This window comes from Doryrhamphus excisus, chromosome 5 (genome assembly GCF_030265055.1).
Source record: "Doryrhamphus excisus isolate RoL2022-K1 chromosome 5, RoL_Dexc_1.0, whole genome shotgun sequence".
Classification (NCBI taxonomy): domain Eukaryota; kingdom Metazoa; phylum Chordata; class Actinopteri; order Syngnathiformes; family Syngnathidae; genus Doryrhamphus; species Doryrhamphus excisus.
This window is the reverse complement of record NC_080470.1, coordinates 19,856,602-19,878,330: the sequence shown is the minus strand read 5'-3', so window position 1 is coordinate 19,878,330 and position 21,729 is coordinate 19,856,602. Positions and strand designations below refer to the sequence as shown.

Sequence of the window (21,729 nt, the reverse complement as noted above, 5' to 3'; positions counted from 1 at the left end):
TAGGCAAGTGTGTTTGTTCTTGAAGAGAGGAGCCAATCAAAATGCTGCAGACATTGAAGAGAAGACGCCGCTGGCCGTTGCCGTGGAAGCGGCCAATGCTGATATTGTCACGCTGTGAGTGCCATCGCTCTGCTCTGTTTGGAAGCTGTGTACAGTCGTTGACTTAGCAAACCTTAGTTTGGATCACCCTGTCATATATTATTGGACATTACACTCATTTTTATTGTCCATCTGCATATATGACATCTATTGTGAATCAGATCCTTTATGAGATGTTACACACATTTTTATTGGCCTTTCATGTATTCTAAAACTAAAAATAATCCATTATTAATCAGATATATTCATAATTATACACATTTTTATTGGCCTTTCATGTATTCTAAAACTAAAAATAATTCTTTATTAATCAGATATATTCATAATTATACACATTTTTATTCGCCTTTCATGTATTCTAAAACTAAAAATAATCCATTATTAATCAGATATATTCAGTATTATACAAAATTGTATTGGCCTTTCGTGTATTCTAAAACTTAAAAATAATCCATTATTAATCAGATATATTCAGTATTATACACATTTTTATTGGCCTTTCATGTATTCTAAAACTTAAAAATAATCAAATTATTAATCAGATATATTCAATATTATACACATTTTTTGGGGCCTTTCATGTATTCTAAAACTAAAAATAATCCATTATTAATCAGATGTATTGGCCCGTATATTATACAAATAACAATAAATAAATAAAAAATAAATAAATAAAAAATATGAATAAATGAATAAAAAAAACAAAATAAATAATAAAATAAAAATTAATAAAATTAAAATAAAAATAAATTATAAAAATTTAATTTAAGAAAAAATATATTAAATAAAAATAAAATAATAAAAGACATAATAAAAAATACTGCTAAATGAGATGCCTTATGAAATCATTCAAAAAAACATTTTTTTAATCCTTCAATATTACAAATTGTGAATGTTGAAAATATTGTAATTATCAATGAGCTACGTTAGATGATACCCAAACTTAATGGTCATTGGCATACTCATTGACCAATGACATATATAAGATTTTATTGCCACTCAGCGTATTGTCAAAATGAAATGAATTCATTATTAATAGGCTATATTATTAGATATCACCTACACATACATCATGAGCCCCAGGCGTATTCTAAAAATACAATCATTCATTATTTACCAGATGTATTATTAGAAATCACATTCATTTTTAGTCACTCCTTTGGATAGTCTAAAATCATAGGTAATTCATATTTAATGGGATACATTATCAAATCATTGAATATTAGACACATTTGTGGTGGCCCTCTACATATTGGAACAATATGTAGAGGGCCAGATCTACTTTCAGATGTGAGACTAGCTGCCTTTGCTACGTGTAAGAAGCTAAGATATGCACGTTTTGTATATATTGACCTACAGTACATTGGTTATGTTTTAGCATCTTTAGCATCACTCGGTCAGTCATTGTTCATCACTGACAGGAGACTTTTCTAATGTCATTTGTATCCCCCCCCCCCCCCCCCCCAGGCTGCGACTCGCCAAGATGAACGAGGAGATGCGAGAGGCGGAGGGGCCCTACAGCCAGTCAGGTCAATATAACCCCAACAGTCCCACCGAGATGCAGTACAGGAAGTGCATGCAGGAGTTTATCAGTCTGCAGCTGGATGACACCTAATAGCGCCGTAGTCGGGACAACAAGCTCTGGGCCCGCTTGAAGACTTGGCGGGGGGGTGTCTTTCCTTGGGGAGGCCAGTTCCAAAGAGAGGTCATCGCGGAAAAAGGGAATTTATTGTCATTGTCTTTCCGGTTGGGTAGAAATAGGATCTCGGTCTAACTCTGCCAACGATAGGGAGCACCCTGGGGGGGCATTGGATCTCAGGTGCAGTTCTTTAAACCGCGGGTCTGCTGTACTGGTGGTTGCTAGAACCACAGCATTACCCTGGATAGCTGTTAGCTTTTCCTTTAAAGGAAACTGCACTTTATTTTGGAATTTTGCCCATCATCCACAATCCTTATGGGAGTCAGGAACACACATCTTTACTGGGAATTGTAAAGCTATAACAAGAGATAAAAAAGACAGCCTACATAGACCGCTATTAAAACACCTCCAACAAGGCTTGATGGTTTTATATCCGTATATTTTTAGTTTTTTATATATTTTATAGGTTTTTTTTCTAACTTCTAGGTCCTTGTGATGTCACAGGAAGCCGGGCTTCCTTATATGGGCATGCACTGTAGGCCAGATACGCTCTAGGACGACCCTCCCCGCAGCGCTGCTCGGCTCTGTTTATCCTTGCTCGCTATGGCTCCCAGGAAGTCTTTCTATGAGGCCAGCTCAGGCAGAAGTTGTTGGAGTGATTCCCTGCAAGAGAAAATATTCTCATCTGCCAGCAGCATTTCACACGGAACTGTTTTTTAAAATATCCACCAAACTGTTGCTGAAGCCAGAAGCAGGGCCCTCTCGACAGGAAATGTGCATTAATGTCAGAAACACTATACCTGCACTCTGTAAACACGGACCTATGTTACCACTTGAGTTCAAACACGGTAAGTCAGGGGTCTCCAACCTGTAGCCCCTAACTACTTACCAATTAGCTCTCCAACTATTCATTTATTATCAATTCCTATACCCACTAAATTAGAAAGTGCGGTTCGGCAGTAGTCCGGAAGTACTTGGGAGTGTGACCAATCACAATGGAGTGGGCGTGGTCGGAGGCAAGGCGGGCCTAATTTTTTGAATAAATTAAAAGAGACCATTTTCGCGGTAAGCACAAAATCCAAAGAAATCCAGCTGGAATAGGTGCAGATTCTGGAAGACGTGGAAAGCTTTGTGTGCGGGTGTAGCTTCTGTGTAGCTGCTCTGTAGGAGTCCACAACTCAATACAAAGGGCCCAAAATTAGCATAATATTTCCCCTTTAACAATAACAATACCAATGTTGCTGTAGCTTGGCTAATCCACACGCCACATTACATATACCGTATTTTCCGGACTATAAGTGGCACTTTTTTTTCCTAGGTTGGCTGTTCCTGCGACTTATACTCCAGAGCGACTTGTAGTCCGGATTATGGAATTCCGGAATGCATAAAAAAAAAATTGTAGCATACAATTTCGAGGTTACAAAAAAAAAAACACGCTAACTGGGGCGGATGCTAACCAAGGTTCCACTTTATTAAGACAAAAAATACCATAAATGTTGATATATTAAAGACAAAAATATGTATTATTTTTTTCATCGTAATATGAGAAACAAACAAATCAAATAATGACTTCTTTTAGGGGAATTTTCGGTTAGAAAAAAGTTATAAAATTATGAAAATAGTCATAATATGAGAATAAAGTCATAATACTACAGGAAAATAAATGATCATATTTATAAAAATTGACAAAAAGTAGCACGAATAAGTAAGTTCAGGCTAATATTTTACCGACTATAAGTGGCACTTTTTTTTCATAGGTTGGCTGTTCCTGCGACTTATACTCCAGAGCGACTTGTAGTCCGGATTATGGAATTCCGGAATGCATAAAAAAAAAAATTGTAGCATACAATTTTGAGGTTACCAAAAAAAAAAAACACGCTAACTGGGGCGGATGCTAACCAAGCTTCCACTTTATTAAGACAAAAAATACCATAAATGTTGATATATTAAAGACAAAAATATGTATTATTTTTTTATCGTAATATGAGAAACAAACAAATCAAATAATGACTTCTTTTAGGGGAATTTTCGGTTAGAAAAAAGTTATAAAATTATGAAAATAGTCATAATATGAGAATAAAGTCATAATACTACAGGAAAATAAATGATCATATTTTTAAAAATTGACAACAAGTAGCACGAATAAGTAAGTTCAGGCTAATACCGTATTTTTCGGACTATAAGTGGCACTTTTTTTCATAGGTTGGCTGTTCCTGCGACTTATACTCCAGAGCGACTTATTAATGAAAAAAGTGTTTATGTTCCATAAACACTGGACACCTTTTGTGTTCATGTTTATTTTTTGTGTAGCTGAATAAGCATTGTGTTAGCATATGTTAGCATGTCCTCTATTCTTTTATTGTTAGAACTTGCCTTCTAAGAGGACGTAATGTCTGTTTTGGTCAAGTAGTTTGGAAAATTAATTACCCGAAAAAATGCCACTTATACTCAGTGTGACTTATGTATGTTTTTTTCTACCTAATTATGCATTTTTGGCCTTGTGCGACTTATACTCCGGAGCGACTTATAGTCCGGAAAATAGGGTACATATATATATTACATATCTACATGAGGATCATGGATGATGGCAACATTTCTTCCCAAAAAAAGTGTAGTTTTCCTTTTAAATCCAAAGAGTGATTGTCACTAAAGACAACATCCAGTGGAACCAACCCACATTGACCCGAATCCAAGACGACCCTGAACGTAAGACAAACACAATTTTTCTGGACCTGTTTTTGCGAAAATATTTTTCAAGACAAAATGTTCTAATATCAGTGAAGTTACGTTAGATTGCAGTGACACCGCGAGGCACAATGCATGGCAAAGTTAAAACCTCTGACGCTCGTTGGCGAGTGTAAGACCACCCATCTTATTCAGACTTTTTTTAATTTGGGGAAAATCTTTATAAATAATATTTTTGGGCCACTACCGTGGTTTGGAATGGCTTCCCCGTTTAAAGTAGTCATTATACTCCGAGTACTGTATGTAGTACATACTGTATTTTATAGCGTGAAGTGATCCATCCTCTCAAGGCTGCTGTGTTGTCCAACGTCCAACCATGCAGCATATATTTATCATCTAGGATAGATTCCCATTTCTAACCGCTGGGAATGGACACACCAAGAGTGGAGCGGCCTGACGTTGTTGGACCAAAGTTTGACCGACTTGTTACAATGGTAGCGTCAGGATTTGAGCATACTCATTCGCCGTCAGAGTCGTGGACCCTCTGGGGGCTTTTCATCAGAGCATCCGAGGACTGACGGCGATCAAGCAATAAGATGCCATTCAGGAGGGCTGTGTAGATAGCCACTTCCTGTTCCTGTTCCTGCCCCTAAATACCCCATCTGGACAGCACACGGCACTTTGATTAAAGGAGCAGTGTGGAGCATCATCACAGGAGCCTGATGTTTGGCTATGTCACGACACGAGGGAGGGGCTTTCAAAGTGGCTAAAACCCTGCTAACATTTGTGAAAATAGACCCAGTCGACGGCTAGGAAACATGCTAGCACGACACGAATACGACCTTTGGTATTGATGCTATCGATATTTAGAGAGATCCACCCATGGCTAGCTAGCGTGGAGGAAACTCTTACATTCTCCTGAAAACCAGGTTTCTAGTGGGGAGGCCCCAAATGTTCTACCTTCTTCAATACCACTTTGAAAACCCAGCAGTGTTTCTCAACCAGCAGCTGGTGGCCCAAAAGTGGCTCACGGAGCCCTTCTCAGTGGGTCTTCATAAAAAAAATGAGCAACGCATCTGGGTCTTCATAAAAAAAATGAGCAACGCATCTGGGTGTCTGGGTTAGAGACATTGAGCTGATGACTTCCTTAGGACACCCAGCTGCAGATCCGCTGTATCGTGTTGCGTTGCAAACCTCTCTCTTAAATCTACAGTGGTATGAAAAAGTATCTGAACCTTTTGGAATTTCTTACATTTCTGCATAAAATCACTATCAAATGTGATCTGATCATTGTCAGAATCACACAGATGAAAAAAAACAGTGTCTGCTTTAACTATAACCGCCCAAACATTTATAGGTTTTCATGTTTTAATGAGGCTAGCATGCAAACAATGACAGAAGGGGCAGGAATAAGTAACTGAACCATCGCATTTAATATTTTGTGGCAGCAATAACTTCAACGCGGCACGGCGGTCAAGTGGTTAGCGCACAGACCTCACAGCTAGGAGACCAGGGTTCAATTCCACCCTCGGCTATCTCTGTGTGGAGTTTGCATGTTCTCCCCGTGCATGCGTGGGTTTTCTCCGGGTACTCCGGTTTCCTCCCACATTCCAAAAACATGCTAGGTTAATTGGCGACTCCAAATTGTCCATAGGTATGAATGTGAGTGTGAATGGTTGTTTGTCTATATGTGCCCTATGTACACCCAGTCCAGGGTGTACCCCGAAGACAGCTGGGATGGGCTGCAGATCAGTCTGGCACATCGATCAGGACTAATCTTGGCCCATTCTTCTTTTACAAAACTGCTGTAGTTCAGTCAGGTTCCTGGGATGAATCTGGCATGAATCGCTGTCTAGAGGTCATGCCCCAGCATCTCAATGGGGTTCAAGTCTGGACTTGACTGACTTGGCCACTCCGGAACGTTGTATTTTGTTCATTGTCATTGTTGCAGCATCCATCCTCGTTTTAGCTTCAACGGTCTGACAGACGGCCCAAGGTTTTTCCTGCAAAACATCCTTTTGAATTCATTTTTCCATGAATGATTGCAAGTTGTCCAGGCTGCCCCAAACCATGATGCTTCCTCCACTATGCTTCATGGTGGGGTTGAGGTGTTGATGTTGGTGAGCTGTTCCATTTTTCCTCCACACATGACGTTGTGTGTTCCTCCCGAACAAATCAGTCCACAAAATATTAAATGTGATGGTTCAGTTACTTATTCCTCCCCCTTCTGTCATTGTTTGCATGCTAGCCTCATTAAAATATGAAAACCTATAAATGTTTGGGCGGTTTTAGTTAAAGCAGACACTGTTTTTTTCATCTGTGTGATTTCTGACAAAGATCAGATCATATCTGATCAGATCAGATATTTGAGACGTTTGAGTTGACAATCTTCCACGGTTTGGGTCAGCGCTCGTCGTGGAGGGGGTGGAGGGTGGGGCGGGGCTATGGTGGCTCCTGCAGCCAGACCGGTTGAGAACCTCTGCCCTACAACCTGTGGTGCTCGGGCTCCTTCAGGCTCCTTAGGCTGCACACTGGCCCTTTAAAGCATCACAACGCTGCTAGCAGACTAGGAGGCCACTTGATGGCGTCCATTGTGTTTGTATTTTGGATGGACTTGGTTAGGGTGCGTTGTTGGGATGCGTTGCTCCTGGCAACCGGACTCTTCTATGCCTTTGCACACTGCTGTTTTTTTCTTTTGGTTTTTTATGCACTTATTTCCCACTGTTGGAATATAAGGAATGTGTTTGGACCTACCACGAGAAAGAAGGGGGGGTGGAGATGATTGCAGACTGAGCGTCTGCTAATGTACACGAGTCACCAAAGTTAAGAGAGCAAGAAACCTTCCTGACATCCGGACGTTCACGTGTCGCAGGCGAACCCCAGTTTTGGTATCCTCCCGTTTTTATCAAATATTTGCACCGCAAATCTGACCTAGCTTTTGGGAGCCAAGTTTTGGGCCTTTAGCATTGCATTTAGCAATATTTAGCGGTACATGTTGTATTGAATGCCACTGATAAAATAACCCACCATGGGGCCAAAGAAAGCAGTTTGAATGAAGACGGTAAAGAACATCGCTTCTAATCGTTTGTAAGACTACTATTGTCCTTCAAACGTCCTTTTAGTATTTTGTGTCTCCAACGCGGGGGAGCTAATGTTGGAGCTAATGCAAATTTTTTTTAAAACATTAGCATTGGAAAGTGTAGCGGCTGCGCTATCGGTCATGTTTGACTTGCCAAAATGATGCGATCTGGAACCATCTAAACCACGCACGACTCAGTTGGGCTACCCAGCATGCCTTGCGGGCATTTAGAAGTCAATGTGATGTGTGGGTGTGTTGTTGGTATGTTGTTCTGCTCGATGCCACCAACGTATACATGAACATCGGCACCCTATGTTAGATCTTTTAGTTCGCCCACCCTTGCTGTTACGGATTCTTTTGGAAAACGGCTTCGGTTTTCCTGCCTTTTGGTTTTTGGGGTGATCCATTGATGGGGAGGTCTTAGGAAGTCTTAGGAGCATCCATTGGTGGGCAGGTCTTAGGAAGTCTTAGGAGCATCCATTGGTGGGGAGGTCTTAGGAAGTCTTAGGAGCACCCATCGGTGGGGATGTCTTAGGAAGTCTTAGGGGCATCCATTGGTGGGGAGGTCTTAGGAAGTCTTAGGGGCATCCATTGGTGGGGAGGTCTTAGGAAGTCTTAGGGGCATCCATTGGTGGGGAGGTCTTAGGAAGTCTTAGGAGCATCCATTGGTGGGGAGGTCTTAGGAAGTCTTCGGAGCATCCATTGGTGGGGAGGTCTTAGGAAGTCTTAGGGGCATCCATTGGTGGGGAGGTCTTAGGAGCATCCATTGGTGGGGAGGTCTTAGGAGCATCCATCGGTGGGGAGGTCTTAGGAAGTCTTAGGAGCATCCATCGGTGGGGAGGTCTTAGGAGGTGTTAGCAGGAGCGTCATGCAGGGCTTTGTTCCTTTGGTGGTGTCTGCTTCTTGCTTCCCTCCATGTACTTGGTCCTTCCCAAGGCTGCCAATAAAGATTCCCGATCCGGATGCTAACACCAACCTGATGCGTCTGCGCTTTTCTTTCCTGTCTTGAGTTCTTGGCTTGCTTTCTTCTGCTTCTTCTGCCATCTTCTCTATGACTTCTCCAGCCGCTGCCGGCACCCTGACAGGTATGGCCGACCTTTCCTCCTCTAGCTTTCTTTCCTACGCTGGTCACACGACTTCTAGGCATGGCCTGGCCTGGCATGGATCAGGTCTTATGTGGTCCCCATCGGTACTGATGTCATGTCATGATGTTCACTCATTCCATCCGCTTCACTGGCGGCCATTTTCACTGTCATCTTTCTGTTCTTTCGTCATCAGCAGTAGAACATGGGTGGGTTTCTGGAAAATATCAGTTCCCAACTAAAAAAAAAAAAAAAAAAAGGGAGAAAAGATACATTGCTAGCATAACTTTGACACACGCTTTGTTTGCTTTACTTCCAGCTCGGATTTACATGCGTGTTCATTCTAGCATGTGTAACCTTCTGCACGCTACACCCCTCCACGGTCCCTCACTTCCTCCTTCCTGTATTCCTTCTATGGCTTCCCATTGCTCCCAAGTGGAATCCATGGGGTCGGAGTAGGTCACCATCACAGAACTAGAAGTAGTCTTTGTTCCTGAATGACTTCCGGAAGGACATGTCCATTCCCGGATATATCCTAGATATCCTAGATCCTGAATGTTTTTTTCCATGGTTCAACGCTAGCTCGTCTATGCTTTGCTACTTTCGTACTTTGGCGTTTGTCGTTCGCTTGTTCGCTTGGTCGTCATTTTTGGTTTTCCTCTCAGTTTGTCCTTCTGGGTAGCGTTTCCTTTCTGTCTGATTAGTCGGTCTTTGGGTTCGATTCCGTGTAGGGTTTTCTTTTAATTGTTTATTCCTGATGTTGCAAATATTGCTCTCCAGTACTTTGGTACTCTGGGCTCTTTTCACCTTTGATCATCACACATCCATCCTGTGGTTTGGTGTCATCATGTCAGTACGACAATCAGTAGTATAATATTCATCCTAAAGTACTACAATCAGTAGTATAATATTCATCCTAAAGTACTACAATCAGTAGTATAATATTCATCCTAAAGTACTACAATCAGTAGTATAATATTCATCCATAATATTCATCCTAAAGTACTACAATCAATAGCTCCATTCGTCAATCTATTCATCCTAAAGTACTACAATCAATACTATAATATTCATCCTAAAGTACGACAATCAGTAGTATAATATTCATCCTAAAGTACTACAATCAATACTATAATATTCATCCTAAAGTACGACAATCAGTAGTATAATATTCATCCTAAAGTACTACAATCAGTAGTATAATATTCATCCTAAAGTACTACAATCAATAGTATAATATTCATCCTAAAGTACTACAATCAGTAGTATAATATTCATCCAGAATATTCATCCTAAAGTACTACAATCAGTAGTATAATATTCATCCTAAAGTACTACAATCAATAGTATAATATTCATCCTAAAGTACCACAATCAGTAGTATAATATTCATCCAGAATATTCATCCTAAAGTACGACAATCAGTAGTATAATATTCATCCTAAAGTACTACAATCAGTAGTATAATATTCATCCTAAAGTACTACAATCAGTAGTATAATATTCATCCTAAAGTACTACAATCAATAGTATAATATTCATCCTAAAGTACGACAATCAATAGTATAATATTCATCCATAATATTCATCCTAAAGTACGACAATCAATAGCTCTATTTGTCAGTATATTGATCCTAAAGTATGACAATCAGTACTATAATGTTCATCCATAATATTGATCCTAAAGTACTACAATCAGTAGTATAATCTTCATCTTTTCTCATAGCCAGTGAGTTTTTTTCCTCAACATGACAAAAGACGTGTTGACGTCGGCGTTGACGTGTTTCTCCTTGCGCTTCCAGGAGATGAAACGTACCAGGACATCTTCCAGGACTTCACCCACATGGCCTCCAATGATCCAGACAAGCTGAATCGCTACCAACACTACGACCCTCAGAAGCCCTGACCCAGTGTTGATGTTTCGGTGGTGTTTGATGTCGAAGTAGGCAACGGACGACGCCTCGGTGAAGGACCCCTGATGATGATGATGATGATGATGATTGGCGAGCGTAGCCCGGGTGGAGAGCGCGAGCGGTACAGACTCTAATCAGCCTTCAAGGCCGACTGGACCTTTTTTTATTCAAATGCTTTGCACAAATCTATTTGTCTTAAATGTTAAATGTTAAATGTCCACCCGTCAGGCCAATGTGAAACCAGTCAGTCATCAATTGAACGTAACATTCTCCTATTTCTAAAATGGTCGATTATTGTCCACACATTTGATTTTTTACTTTTACTTCTTCTCAGAACGTTTGTCCATTTTTATGTTATTTTATTATCATTTTAATGCTAAAGTCAATTCTGGAGTTCACTGGAAAAAATAGAATTAGATCCAAACTGCACAGTAATGGCAATTTAATAGTAAAAAAAAAAAAACCTCTGTTGTCATCTTTTGTAACGCTGTTGTATGTTTTTCTTTAAAATCTTATTTCACTTCAAGTCGAACGGAAAGAAAAAAGATGTACAGCACAAACAAGTTTGGGATATTAATGTACTTTTGTGTGTTTGAATAGCTGATGGCGACATACGCGGTACTTGAATCATGCTCATGTATATTCTCTGTACTCATCTCGTCCTTTTTTATATTGTTGTATGTACTGTACATGATTAGTATTATCATCAACTGATTATTACACACCAAATCATGAGTCCGTGGTCATTCTTTGTTTTCCCACATTTTCCTGCGTGTGAATCACACAGAAGAAGCTGAGTTATGCTGCCATCTGCTGGACGGACGTGGAAGGACAAGCCAGAGTCACGCCCATTCTAATATAATGAGCCACCTGTGAACAGGTGACATAAATGTCATAAAGTTCATATTCAACATTAAACATTCACATTTTCAGGGCACACTTGCTATGATTCTTGTCCATTGCTTCTCATAATTACCCCTTTTAATAGCAAAAAATACATATCAATAAAGTTAAAAAAAAAAAACTGGACGGCTTGGCTAGCTTAACGAACGCACTCGCAGTTTTAATATCAACAATGTTTGCCCACCACGTGTCTTTGAAGCTAAAGTAATAAAAAATTGAATCGTATAAGCAAGTGTAGGGTCAGTGATGTTGGTGTTTAGCGCCCCCTCGTGGCAGAAGAGGGTATTACGGAGAAAGACCGGTGGATGCAGAGAGTCATAAGATCATTGTTAATATTAACACATACAGTACATACACACCCCACGGACACAAAAAGGCTACTATTTACAATCAATGTAGAGCATCAACACCATGCAAGACGTATGTCTGGGAGGGCTGTGTCTATGAGACGTCAAAAGATGAAAAAGATGAACTATAACATACAAATAAATACATTCTATCGAGCACAGAGAAAATTGCTTTATAGTACATTGGACAGATGTTGGGGCCGCCCTCTAGTGGCCAAGTATGAAATAGGTTAGTCAACAGAATGTTGGCCTTTTCGTCATTTTTATTTGTGTATATATATATAATGTATATCATTTATACATTATACATGACAAAAACTATAAAAATGACTCTCCAATCCAGCAGGGGGCATCATATCAATATACAGCTGATAAGTCACTGTGATGAATATGTACGACTGTTATTTGCTAGCATGCAAACAAATGAATAACATTTGTTCAATTTAAAGACTTTCACAAAGGTGAGGTAACAGGAGTTGGCTACTAAAATGTACACATAGTTTGCTAAGAATTTACATAAGTACAGGGTGGGGGCGCTGTGTCGTTCATAGCAGTTCTGATGCAATGCCTATCAAATTAATTATTATTAGTGCAGGTGTGTATATGTATGTATCCATCCATCCATCCATACATACATACATAGATCCATCCATACATATGTAAAGATAGATAAATACATACATACATACATACAAACATACATAGATCCATACATCCATCCACACATACATACATCGATCATACATACATACGTTTAGATAGATAGAGCCATACATACATACATAGATCCATCCATACATACGTTTAGATAGATCCATACATACATAGATCCATACATACATACATAGATAGATAGATCCATCCATACATCTATACCTTTAGATAGATAAATAGACCCATACATACATACATACATACATACATACATACATTTAGATAGATAAATAGATCCATACATACATACATACATACATACATACATACATACATACATACATACATACATACATACATACATACATACATACATACATACCTTTAGATAGATAAATAGATCCATCCATACATACATACATACATATGTTTAGATAGATAGATCCATACATACATACATAGATCCATACATACATACATAGATCCATACATACATACATACATACATACGTTTAGATAGATAAATACATACATACATAAATCCATACATACAAACATATATACATACATGGATCATACATACATACATACCTTTAGATAGATAGATCCATCCATACATACATACATAGATCCATCCATACATTTAGATAAATACATACATACATGTTTAGATAGATAGATCCATCCATCCATCCAACCATACATACATCCATACATACACATGTTTAGATACATATATACATACATACATTTACATAGATAGATCCATACATACATACATAGATCCATACATCCATTCATCCATACATACATACGTTTAGATTGTAACGATCTCGCCCTCCTATAGAGGTAACGAGGCTACAACGCAAACAAGAAGGTCGCGGGGGGAGCGGATATCAGCTGGAAGAAAAAAGGAAACACTGTCAAAATGCTCATTTGCCTCCACAACGGCAGTTTCATCACTACAAACCCAACCCGCATATCATCCCCTCACTAACTAACTAACTAACTAACTAACTAACTAACTAACTAACTAACTAACTCAACTTCCCACCCACCAACAAAGACAACCATGAAACACCAAATTAATCCCGAACGTTTACCCCCCACCCCGAAAGTGTCCCAAAGTTCCCCAAAGTGTTAGTCAGTGTTAGTCCTCAAGACAGAGGTGAAAGCCACAATTCCACTCACGGACACGCATCCACCTGTCAGTCCCAAAAACTCAGGGGAAACTCGAGGGAAAAGGAAATCCCATCAGGTGTCCGCTTGACAGAATCGGTCCTCGTGACTCGAACGCCGGCTCTCAGGATCCCTTCGGCGTGTGACGTCACTAATTGTTTCCTTCTCCAACCACCCCGGCGCGCTGGATGAGCTTCCTTAAATACGCGCCCTCTGCAGGCGCGTCTTCTCACCGCAGTAGCTCTTTGTTGATGATGTCCGTATATATGGCATGTGTGGAACTCCTGTACTTGTTCCCCTGTACGTTGCTCATGACAGCAGTTTTCTTACAGCTGAGTCCAATATAGTGACGCACTTATGGACCCCACTACCTCTGCTGATGGACTTCTGTGGCCAGCCATTACAAGATGAATACATACATACATACATACACACATACATATATGCATACATACATACAAACACACACACACATACGAATGCATATCCATACATACATACATACATACATACATACATACATACATACATACATACATACATACATACATACATACATACATACATACATACATACATACATACATACATACATACATACATACATACATACATACATACATACATACATACATACATACATACATACATACATACATACATACATACATACATACATACATACATACATACATACATACATACATACATACATGCGTGTGTATGTATGTATGTATGTATGTGCATATGTGTGTATGTATGTATATGTGTGTATATGTATGTGCATATGTATGCATCTATGTATATGTGTGCTTGTATGTATGTATGTATGTATGTGTGTATGTATGTATGTATGCATGTACGTATGTGCATATGTATGTATGTATGTATATGTGTGCTTGTATGTATGTATGTGTGTTTATGTATGTGTGTATGTATGCATGTATGCATGTATGTGCATATGTATGTATGTATGTATGTATGTATGTGTGTGTATATGTATGTATGTGTGTTTATGTATGTATGTATGCATGTATGTGCATATGTATGTATATATGCATGTATGTGCATATGTAAGTATGTATGTATGTATGTATGTATGTATGTATGTATGTATGTATGTATGTATGTATGTATGTATGTATGTATGTATGTATGTATGTATGTATGTATGTATGTATGTATGTATGTATGTATGTATGTATGTATGTATGTATGTATGTATGTATGTATGTATGTATGTATGTATGTATGTATGTATGTATGCATGTATGTGCATATGTAAGTATGTATGTATGTATGTATGTATGTATGTATGTATGTATGTATGTATGTATGTATGTATGTATGTATGTATGTATGTATGTATGTATGTATGTATGTATGTATGTATGTATGTATGTATGTATGTATGTATGTATGTATGTATGTATGTATGTATGTATGTATGTATGTATGTATGTATGTATGTATGTATGTATGTATGTATGTATGTATGTATGTATGTGTGTTTATGTATGTATGTATGTATGTATGCATGTATGTGCATATGTATGTATGTATGTATGTATGCATGTATGTGCATATGTATGTAAGTATGTATGTATGTATGTATGTATGTATGTATGTATGTATGTATGTATGTATGTATGTATGTATGTATGTATGTATGTATGTATGTATGTATGTATGTATGTATGTATGTATGTATGTATGTATGTATGTATGTATGTATGTATGTATGTATGTATCTATCTATCTATCTATCTATCTATCTATCTATCTATCTATCTATCTATCTATCTATCTATCTATCTATCTATCTATCTATCTATCTATCTATCTATCTATCTATCTATCTATCTATCTATCTATCTATCTATCTATCTATCTATCTATCTATCTATCTATCTATCTATCTATCTATCTATCTATCTATCTATCTATCTATCTATCTATCTGTTTATGTATGTGTGTATGTATGCATGTATGCATGTATGTGCATATGTATGTATGTATGTATGCATGTATGTGCATATGTATGTAAGTATGTATGTATGTATGTATGTATGTATGTATGTATGTATGTATGTATGTATGTATGTATGTATGTATGTATGTATGTATGTATGTATGTGTGTTTATGTATGTATGTATGTATGTATGCATGTATGTGCATATGTATGTATGTATGTATGCATGTATGTGCATATGTATGTAAGTATGTATGTATGTATGCATGTATTTATGTATGTATGAATGTATGTATGTATCTATTTATCTATCTATCTAAACGTATGTATGTATGTATGTATGTATGTACATACATAAAAGTGCCATTGTTTGGTGTGGAGGCTGAGAGTTGCGTTAGTTCCTGTTGGATATAAAGGATGTCAAGTTGAGAGTAAGGTAAAACTGTCAGGTTTGTTTATGGCAGATTAACGTTTATGTTTTTGACTGTTTCTAATCCCAAAAATGGATCATTCCATCATCAACCTTCCCGTCTTTGTCACTCCATGCCACCCTCCGCAGCGCTGAGCCTTTGCTACCTTCTACCTTCACACTAGATTATTTACCTTTCCCTTTTTTACATTCCCTTTGACCTTCACTGGCTCCCAGAATACACAGAATCCACTTCATGATAGTCCTCAATAACCACCCCCACCCCACCCCCCCACCACCACCACATCCCTGACCTCAATCATGAGCCTTCCAGATGGCTCACATGTTAAACATGGGAGGCCTTTTCCATCCTTTTTTTATTCATCTGGCACTTTAACTTTATTTAAAAAGTCAAATCAAACAGATTTACAACAGTTGAAAATTTATTGTCAAGAAGAATTGTTACAACAGAGAATCTAACAAACACATATCAAATTTTAATGTTGGCGCATCGGAAGAAGAAATATCGGAGGTTGGAGGAGGACCTTCCCTGCCACCCATTTTGCCCGGCCCCACTTTGCCGTGTTTCACATTTTGTGTTCGAATCTCACCTTCTTGCAGTTTTTTGAAATCAACGGATGTTGGGAATGAAACGTTGATGAAGGTGGCTCCATCAAGGCGGAAAGTCAGAAACCTGTCCGTCAAATGTTCCGCCTTTTCACCGAACCGGGACGGGTGCTCGTCTTTGTGAAACCGAAAATGAATTCGAAAAAAAAGCCACGACTTGTGTGATGGTTGCTCTAATTTCTCATTGGCGTCAATCATCTCAGGTCTGGTCCTCCAGACCGACTAGCAGGTTCTCCATGAAGGATCTTTCCTCTTGCTTCAGGCAAACCTTTATTTATAATGTGGCAGCAAAACGCAACAGACTAGCATGTCTAGCTAGCCTTCCTTAGCCCGCCCCCTCCAAAGGTCACAGAAATCCCCCTTTTTCATAGCCGTCTCAGGAAGTGCCTGGAACTTCAACGTACTACTTTATTCTTGGAAAAATATTCACACTTTTTCTCAGAAATATACCACTTTATTCTGGTAATATGACTACCTTTTCCTCATAAATATACCACTTTATTATCGTAACATTACTACTTTTTCTCGTAAATATACTACATTATGTAATATAAATATAGCACAGTCTTCTCGTAATATTACTACGTTCTCATAAATCTACCACTTTATTCTGTAATATTACCCCTTTCTCATAAATCTACCACTTTATTCTGTAATATTACCACTTTCTCATAAATATACCACTTTATTTTTGTAATATGAATACTTTTTCTCGTAAATATACCACATTCTTCTCGTAATATTACTACTTTCTCATGAATATACCACTTTATTCTGGTAATATTACTACTTTCTCATAAAATCTACCACTTTATTCTGGTAATATTACTACTTTCTCATATATCTACCACTTTATTCTGGAAATATTACTACTTTCTCATAAAATCTACCACTTTATTCTGGTAATAGGAATACTTTTTCCCTTAAATATACCACATTCTTCTGGTAATAATACTACTTTCTCATAAGTCTACCACTTTATTCTGGTAATATTACTACTTTCTCATAAATATACCACTTTATTCTGGTAATAGGAATACTTTTTCTCTTAAATATACCACATTCTTCTTGTAATAGTACTACTTTTTCATAAAATCTACCACTTTATTCTGGTAATATTACTACTTTCTCATAAATATACCACTTTATTCTGGCAATAGGAATACTTTTTCTCTTAAATATACCACATTCTTCTTGTAATAGTACTACTTTTTCATAAATCTACCACTTTATTCTCGTAATATTACCACTTTCTCATAAATCTACCACTTTATTCTGTAATATTACCCCTTTCTCATAAATATACCACTTTATTCTGTAATATGACTACTTTGTCTTGTAAATATACCACATTCTTTTGGTAATATTACTACTTTCTCATAAAATCTACCACTTTATTCTGGTAATATTACTACTTTCTCATAAAATCTACCACTTTATTCTGGTAATATTACTACTTTGTCATAAATATACCACTTTATTCTGGTAATAGGAGTATTTTTTCTCATAAATATACCACTTTATTCTGTAGTATGACTACTTTTTCTCGTAAATATAACAGTCTTCTGATAATATTACTACTTTCGCATAAATCTACCACTTTATTCTGTAATATTACCACTTTCTCATAAATATACCACATTATTCTATAATATGACTACTTTTTCTCGTAAATATACCACAGTCTTCTCGTAAAATATACATTTTTTTGTAGTAAATGTCTGGCTTTATTCTCAAAAACGTTTAATACTTTGTCAAAACAGGCATTGCTTGTGGCAGCTATGAAAAGAGGGAACTTTCGTGACCTTTGGCCTCAGGCAAAGGTAATATTACAACTTTTTATTCTCATAAATGTACAACAAATATTCTCGTATATATTTTCTATTTTTCTCAGAAATGAGAAATGTTTTTTCTTGATTTTTTTCAATGTGGCCATATGATTTACTTGTAGGGGTCACAGAAAAACGATTTCAATGCCGATGTGGCACCCGTGTTTGTGCTAAGCTAATATGCTAGCTTGAGTAGCTATTTTATTCCCGCCAATCCCAGTTGAGTCACTGGTGATGTTTCCAACGCCCACAAATACATTCAAGAGAAAAAGGTCCTGCTCTTGTTGTTATGCAAAGCAAAGAAAATGTCCCGAGTTAAGAACGTGACAGGAGGGAAACACGAGGCCGTGGCCTAGCATGTTTGTTTGTTTATAACTTGGCCTAGCGTGTTTGTTTGTTTATAACGTGGCCTAGCGTGTTTGTTTGTTCATAACGTGGCCTAGCGTGTTTGTTTATTTATAATGTGGCCTAGCGTGTTTGTTTATTTATAACGTGGCCTAGCGTGTTTGTTTATTTATAACATGGCCTAGCATGTTTGTTTGTTTATAACGTGGCCTAGCGTGTCTGTTTATTTATAACTTGGCCTCGCGTGTTTGTGTTATAACTTGACCTAGCGTGTTTGTTTATATCCCAGTTGAGTCACTGGTGATGTTTCCAACGCCCACAAATACATTCAAGAGAAAAAGGTCCTGCTCTTGTTGTTATGCAAAGCAAAGAAAATGTCCCGAGTTAAGAACGTGACAGGAGGGAAACACGAGGCCGTGGCCTAGCATGTTTGTTTGTTTATAACGTGGCCTAGCATGTTTGTTTATTTATAACGTGGCCTAGCGTGTTTGTTTGTTTATAACGTGGCCTAGCGTGTTTGTTTATTTATAACTTGGCCTAGCGTGTTTGTTTATTTATAACTTGGCCTAGCGTGTTTGTTTGTTTATAACGTGGCCTAGCGTGTTTGTTCATTAATAATGTGGCCTAGCATGTTAGTTTATTTATAACGTGGCCTAGCATGTTTGTTTGTTTTTTACGCGGCCTAGCGTGTTTGTTCATTAATAATGTGGCCTAGCGTGTTTGTTTATTTATAACGTGGCCTAGCGTGTTTTATTTATAACGTGGCCTAGCGTGTTTGTTCATTAATAACGTGGCCTAGCGTGTTTGTTTATTTATAACGTGGCCTAGCGTGTTTGTTCATTAATAACGTGGCCTAGCATGTTTGTTTGTTTATAACGTGGCCTAGCGTGTTTATTTATAACATGGCCTAGCGTCTTTGTTTATTTATAACGCGGCCTAGCGTGTTTGTTTGTTTATAACGTGGCCTAGTGTGTTTGTTTGTTTATAACGTGGTCTAGCGTGTTTGTTTATAACGTGGCCTAGCGTGTTTGTTTATAACTTGACCTAGCGTGTTTGTTTATTTATAACATGACCTAGCGTGTTTGTTTATTTATAACGTTGCCTAGCGTGTTTCTCCACGTACCACCGAGTACCAAGACTTTTCCATACAAATGGTTAGCCAATGCATGGTTTATTAAATGTTGAAAAAAGGGCAATGACACAAGTTATTACCGATGTGCGTAAAGTGGTGGAATACCGTAGCGTATGGATTTTCATATCAAAATGATACAATACAACTAATTGAATTACGTGCCAACATATAGAGTGCAAAGAGTGTCCTCGTATTCCCAACCGGTATTAAGATATATTTGTATTTTCCCCGTATGCACAACCGGCGGGGTCTTTGACCCAAATTCCACCCAAGACGACATCCACAATGGAGGCTGAGGTCCCCCGTCGTCCTGTGCGGAGTTTTTCCATCAAATTACGAAATCCAACCAAAATGGATGAATGAAAAGGGGAGGGGTGAAAATGATCCACTTGTGTTTCCTCGTTATCCGATTCCGGGTTCTCGGTTAAGCTGGAGTCTATCCCAGCTGAGATGAGGGGGGGGTAGCCAGTCAGTCCCCATAACCGTTTGGTTGAATTCCGTTTCTACATCGTTTGTGTCGGCATTCCCGTGGTTGAGTCTCGCTGGGAATTGTAGAGTAGAGTAGAATAGAATAGAATAAAATAGATGGACCCAATAGAAAGACTAGAAAGCCGTGATGCTGAAAAGTGCAGAATTCCATATTCTAGTAGGTTCTATCCTTCCACCCAAAACCCCCCAAAAAACATTTCTTAAGGTTTTTCCATTGTGCATATTGTGTTTCACTTCCGTTGTTTTTCAGATTTTTTTATCTTTTCAAGAAAAAAAAAATGACCCCCCCCTCCCCGCCCCCCATTGTCAACACATGCCTTAATAGATGGAAATGGAATCTGTCCCACGGAAGTCTGGAGTGCATCATCTATCTCTTACAAAGATGTCTCAGCTCGTCTTTGCACCGCCGAGATATTTTTATGTTTTTATGTTTTTTATTCGTCTTTTTTATTTCAGCGTAAAAAGAATGAAAAATATATCCCAAATGTTTTTGACTGATTGCTGTCGTCTTCTGGATATTTTCTACTTCCGACTTATCAAAAATGACGTTCCCTGCTGCGGCCCGAGTGCCAAACATCCACGGATAAGAGCTGAAGCGGAAGCGTTGCTTCAGGCGGGTTTTGCACCGACAACCTCCCGGTAAAGATGTCCCCAAATCCGGTGCGTCCGGGGGCTATACCCGTGTGGTGGAATGGGGGTGGGGCAGGGTGTTGCTCTGCCCGCTGCTGGGGAAGGTGCTGAAGGACTGGAGCGAGGTGAGGCGCCCCATGGTGCTGGGGATCATAGTTATGGTGTTGGGCGTCATGAGGGGGATGTCGTCCGGGGACCGCCTCATGGCCAGGGTGTAGTCGGGGGGGCAGGTAGTCCTTAGCAGCACGTCGTGAGGGTTCAGGGAGTCGGCTAGCTGCCGGCATTCCTGCTCCAGGTCCGAGTGCTGCTTCATCTGAAGGGACATGATTTCCTCTTCCTGGGTGTGCGCCAGGTCGTTGGCGGCGTTGCGTTGGGGGCTGCAGCGCTTGTGGATGTCGTGGCGGTGCTTGTCCTTCTTGTAGTACAGCGCGGCGAAGGCTAGGATGTTGAGGAAGAGCAGGGAGGCTCCCACGGCGATGGTCACCGACAGCTCCGTGGAGTAGTCCCGCTGGTCCACCAGATGCGGTTGGTTGTGGCTATCCTGGGTCTCGGTCGGCGATGGGCTTGGGTTGGGGTTCTTGGTCACAAACGACTTCGGTTTTGGGGTGCGGTTGCTGGTGTCTGACGGTGGGATCTGAAGAAAGGAATAACAACACAAAGACAAGCTTACTCAGGGTCTAGCGCTGGTGGGCGGGGCCGGTCTGCGGTACCGTTG

The 21,729-nt window shown here is 38.9% G+C and overlaps 2 protein-coding genes across 7 annotated transcripts in view; one reads left to right on the top strand and one right to left on the bottom strand.

Annotated features, from left to right (window-relative positions):
• Positions 1–11,354, top strand: part of LOC131129180 (arf-GAP with coiled-coil, ANK repeat and PH domain-containing protein 2-like) — a 54,560-nt gene extending 43,206 nt beyond the window's left edge. The window contains exons 22-24 of one of the 2 annotated variants that reach the window (XM_058072415.1): positions 4–114; positions 1,567–1,628; positions 10,387–11,354. In XM_058072415.1, the coding sequence (XP_057928398.1) occupies positions 4–114; positions 1,567–1,628; positions 10,387–10,490 (277 nt within the window). In that variant the 3' untranslated portion in view covers positions 10,491–11,354. The remainder of the gene's footprint in view (positions 1–3; positions 115–1,566; positions 1,629–10,386) is intronic. The other variant, XM_058072416.1, reaches the window with a different exon arrangement.
• A 5,051-nt stretch (positions 11,355–16,405) lies between these two features.
• nlgn1 (neuroligin 1) overlaps positions 16,406–21,729 on the bottom strand; it is a 47,413-nt gene continuing 42,089 nt past the window's right edge. For all 5 annotated transcript variants that reach the window (XM_058072977.1, XM_058072976.1, XM_058072978.1 and 2 more), the window contains one exon: positions 16,406–21,648. In XM_058072977.1, the coding sequence (XP_057928960.1) occupies positions 21,058–21,648 (591 nt within the window). In that variant the 3' untranslated portion in view covers positions 16,406–21,057. The remainder of the gene's footprint in view (positions 21,649–21,729) is intronic.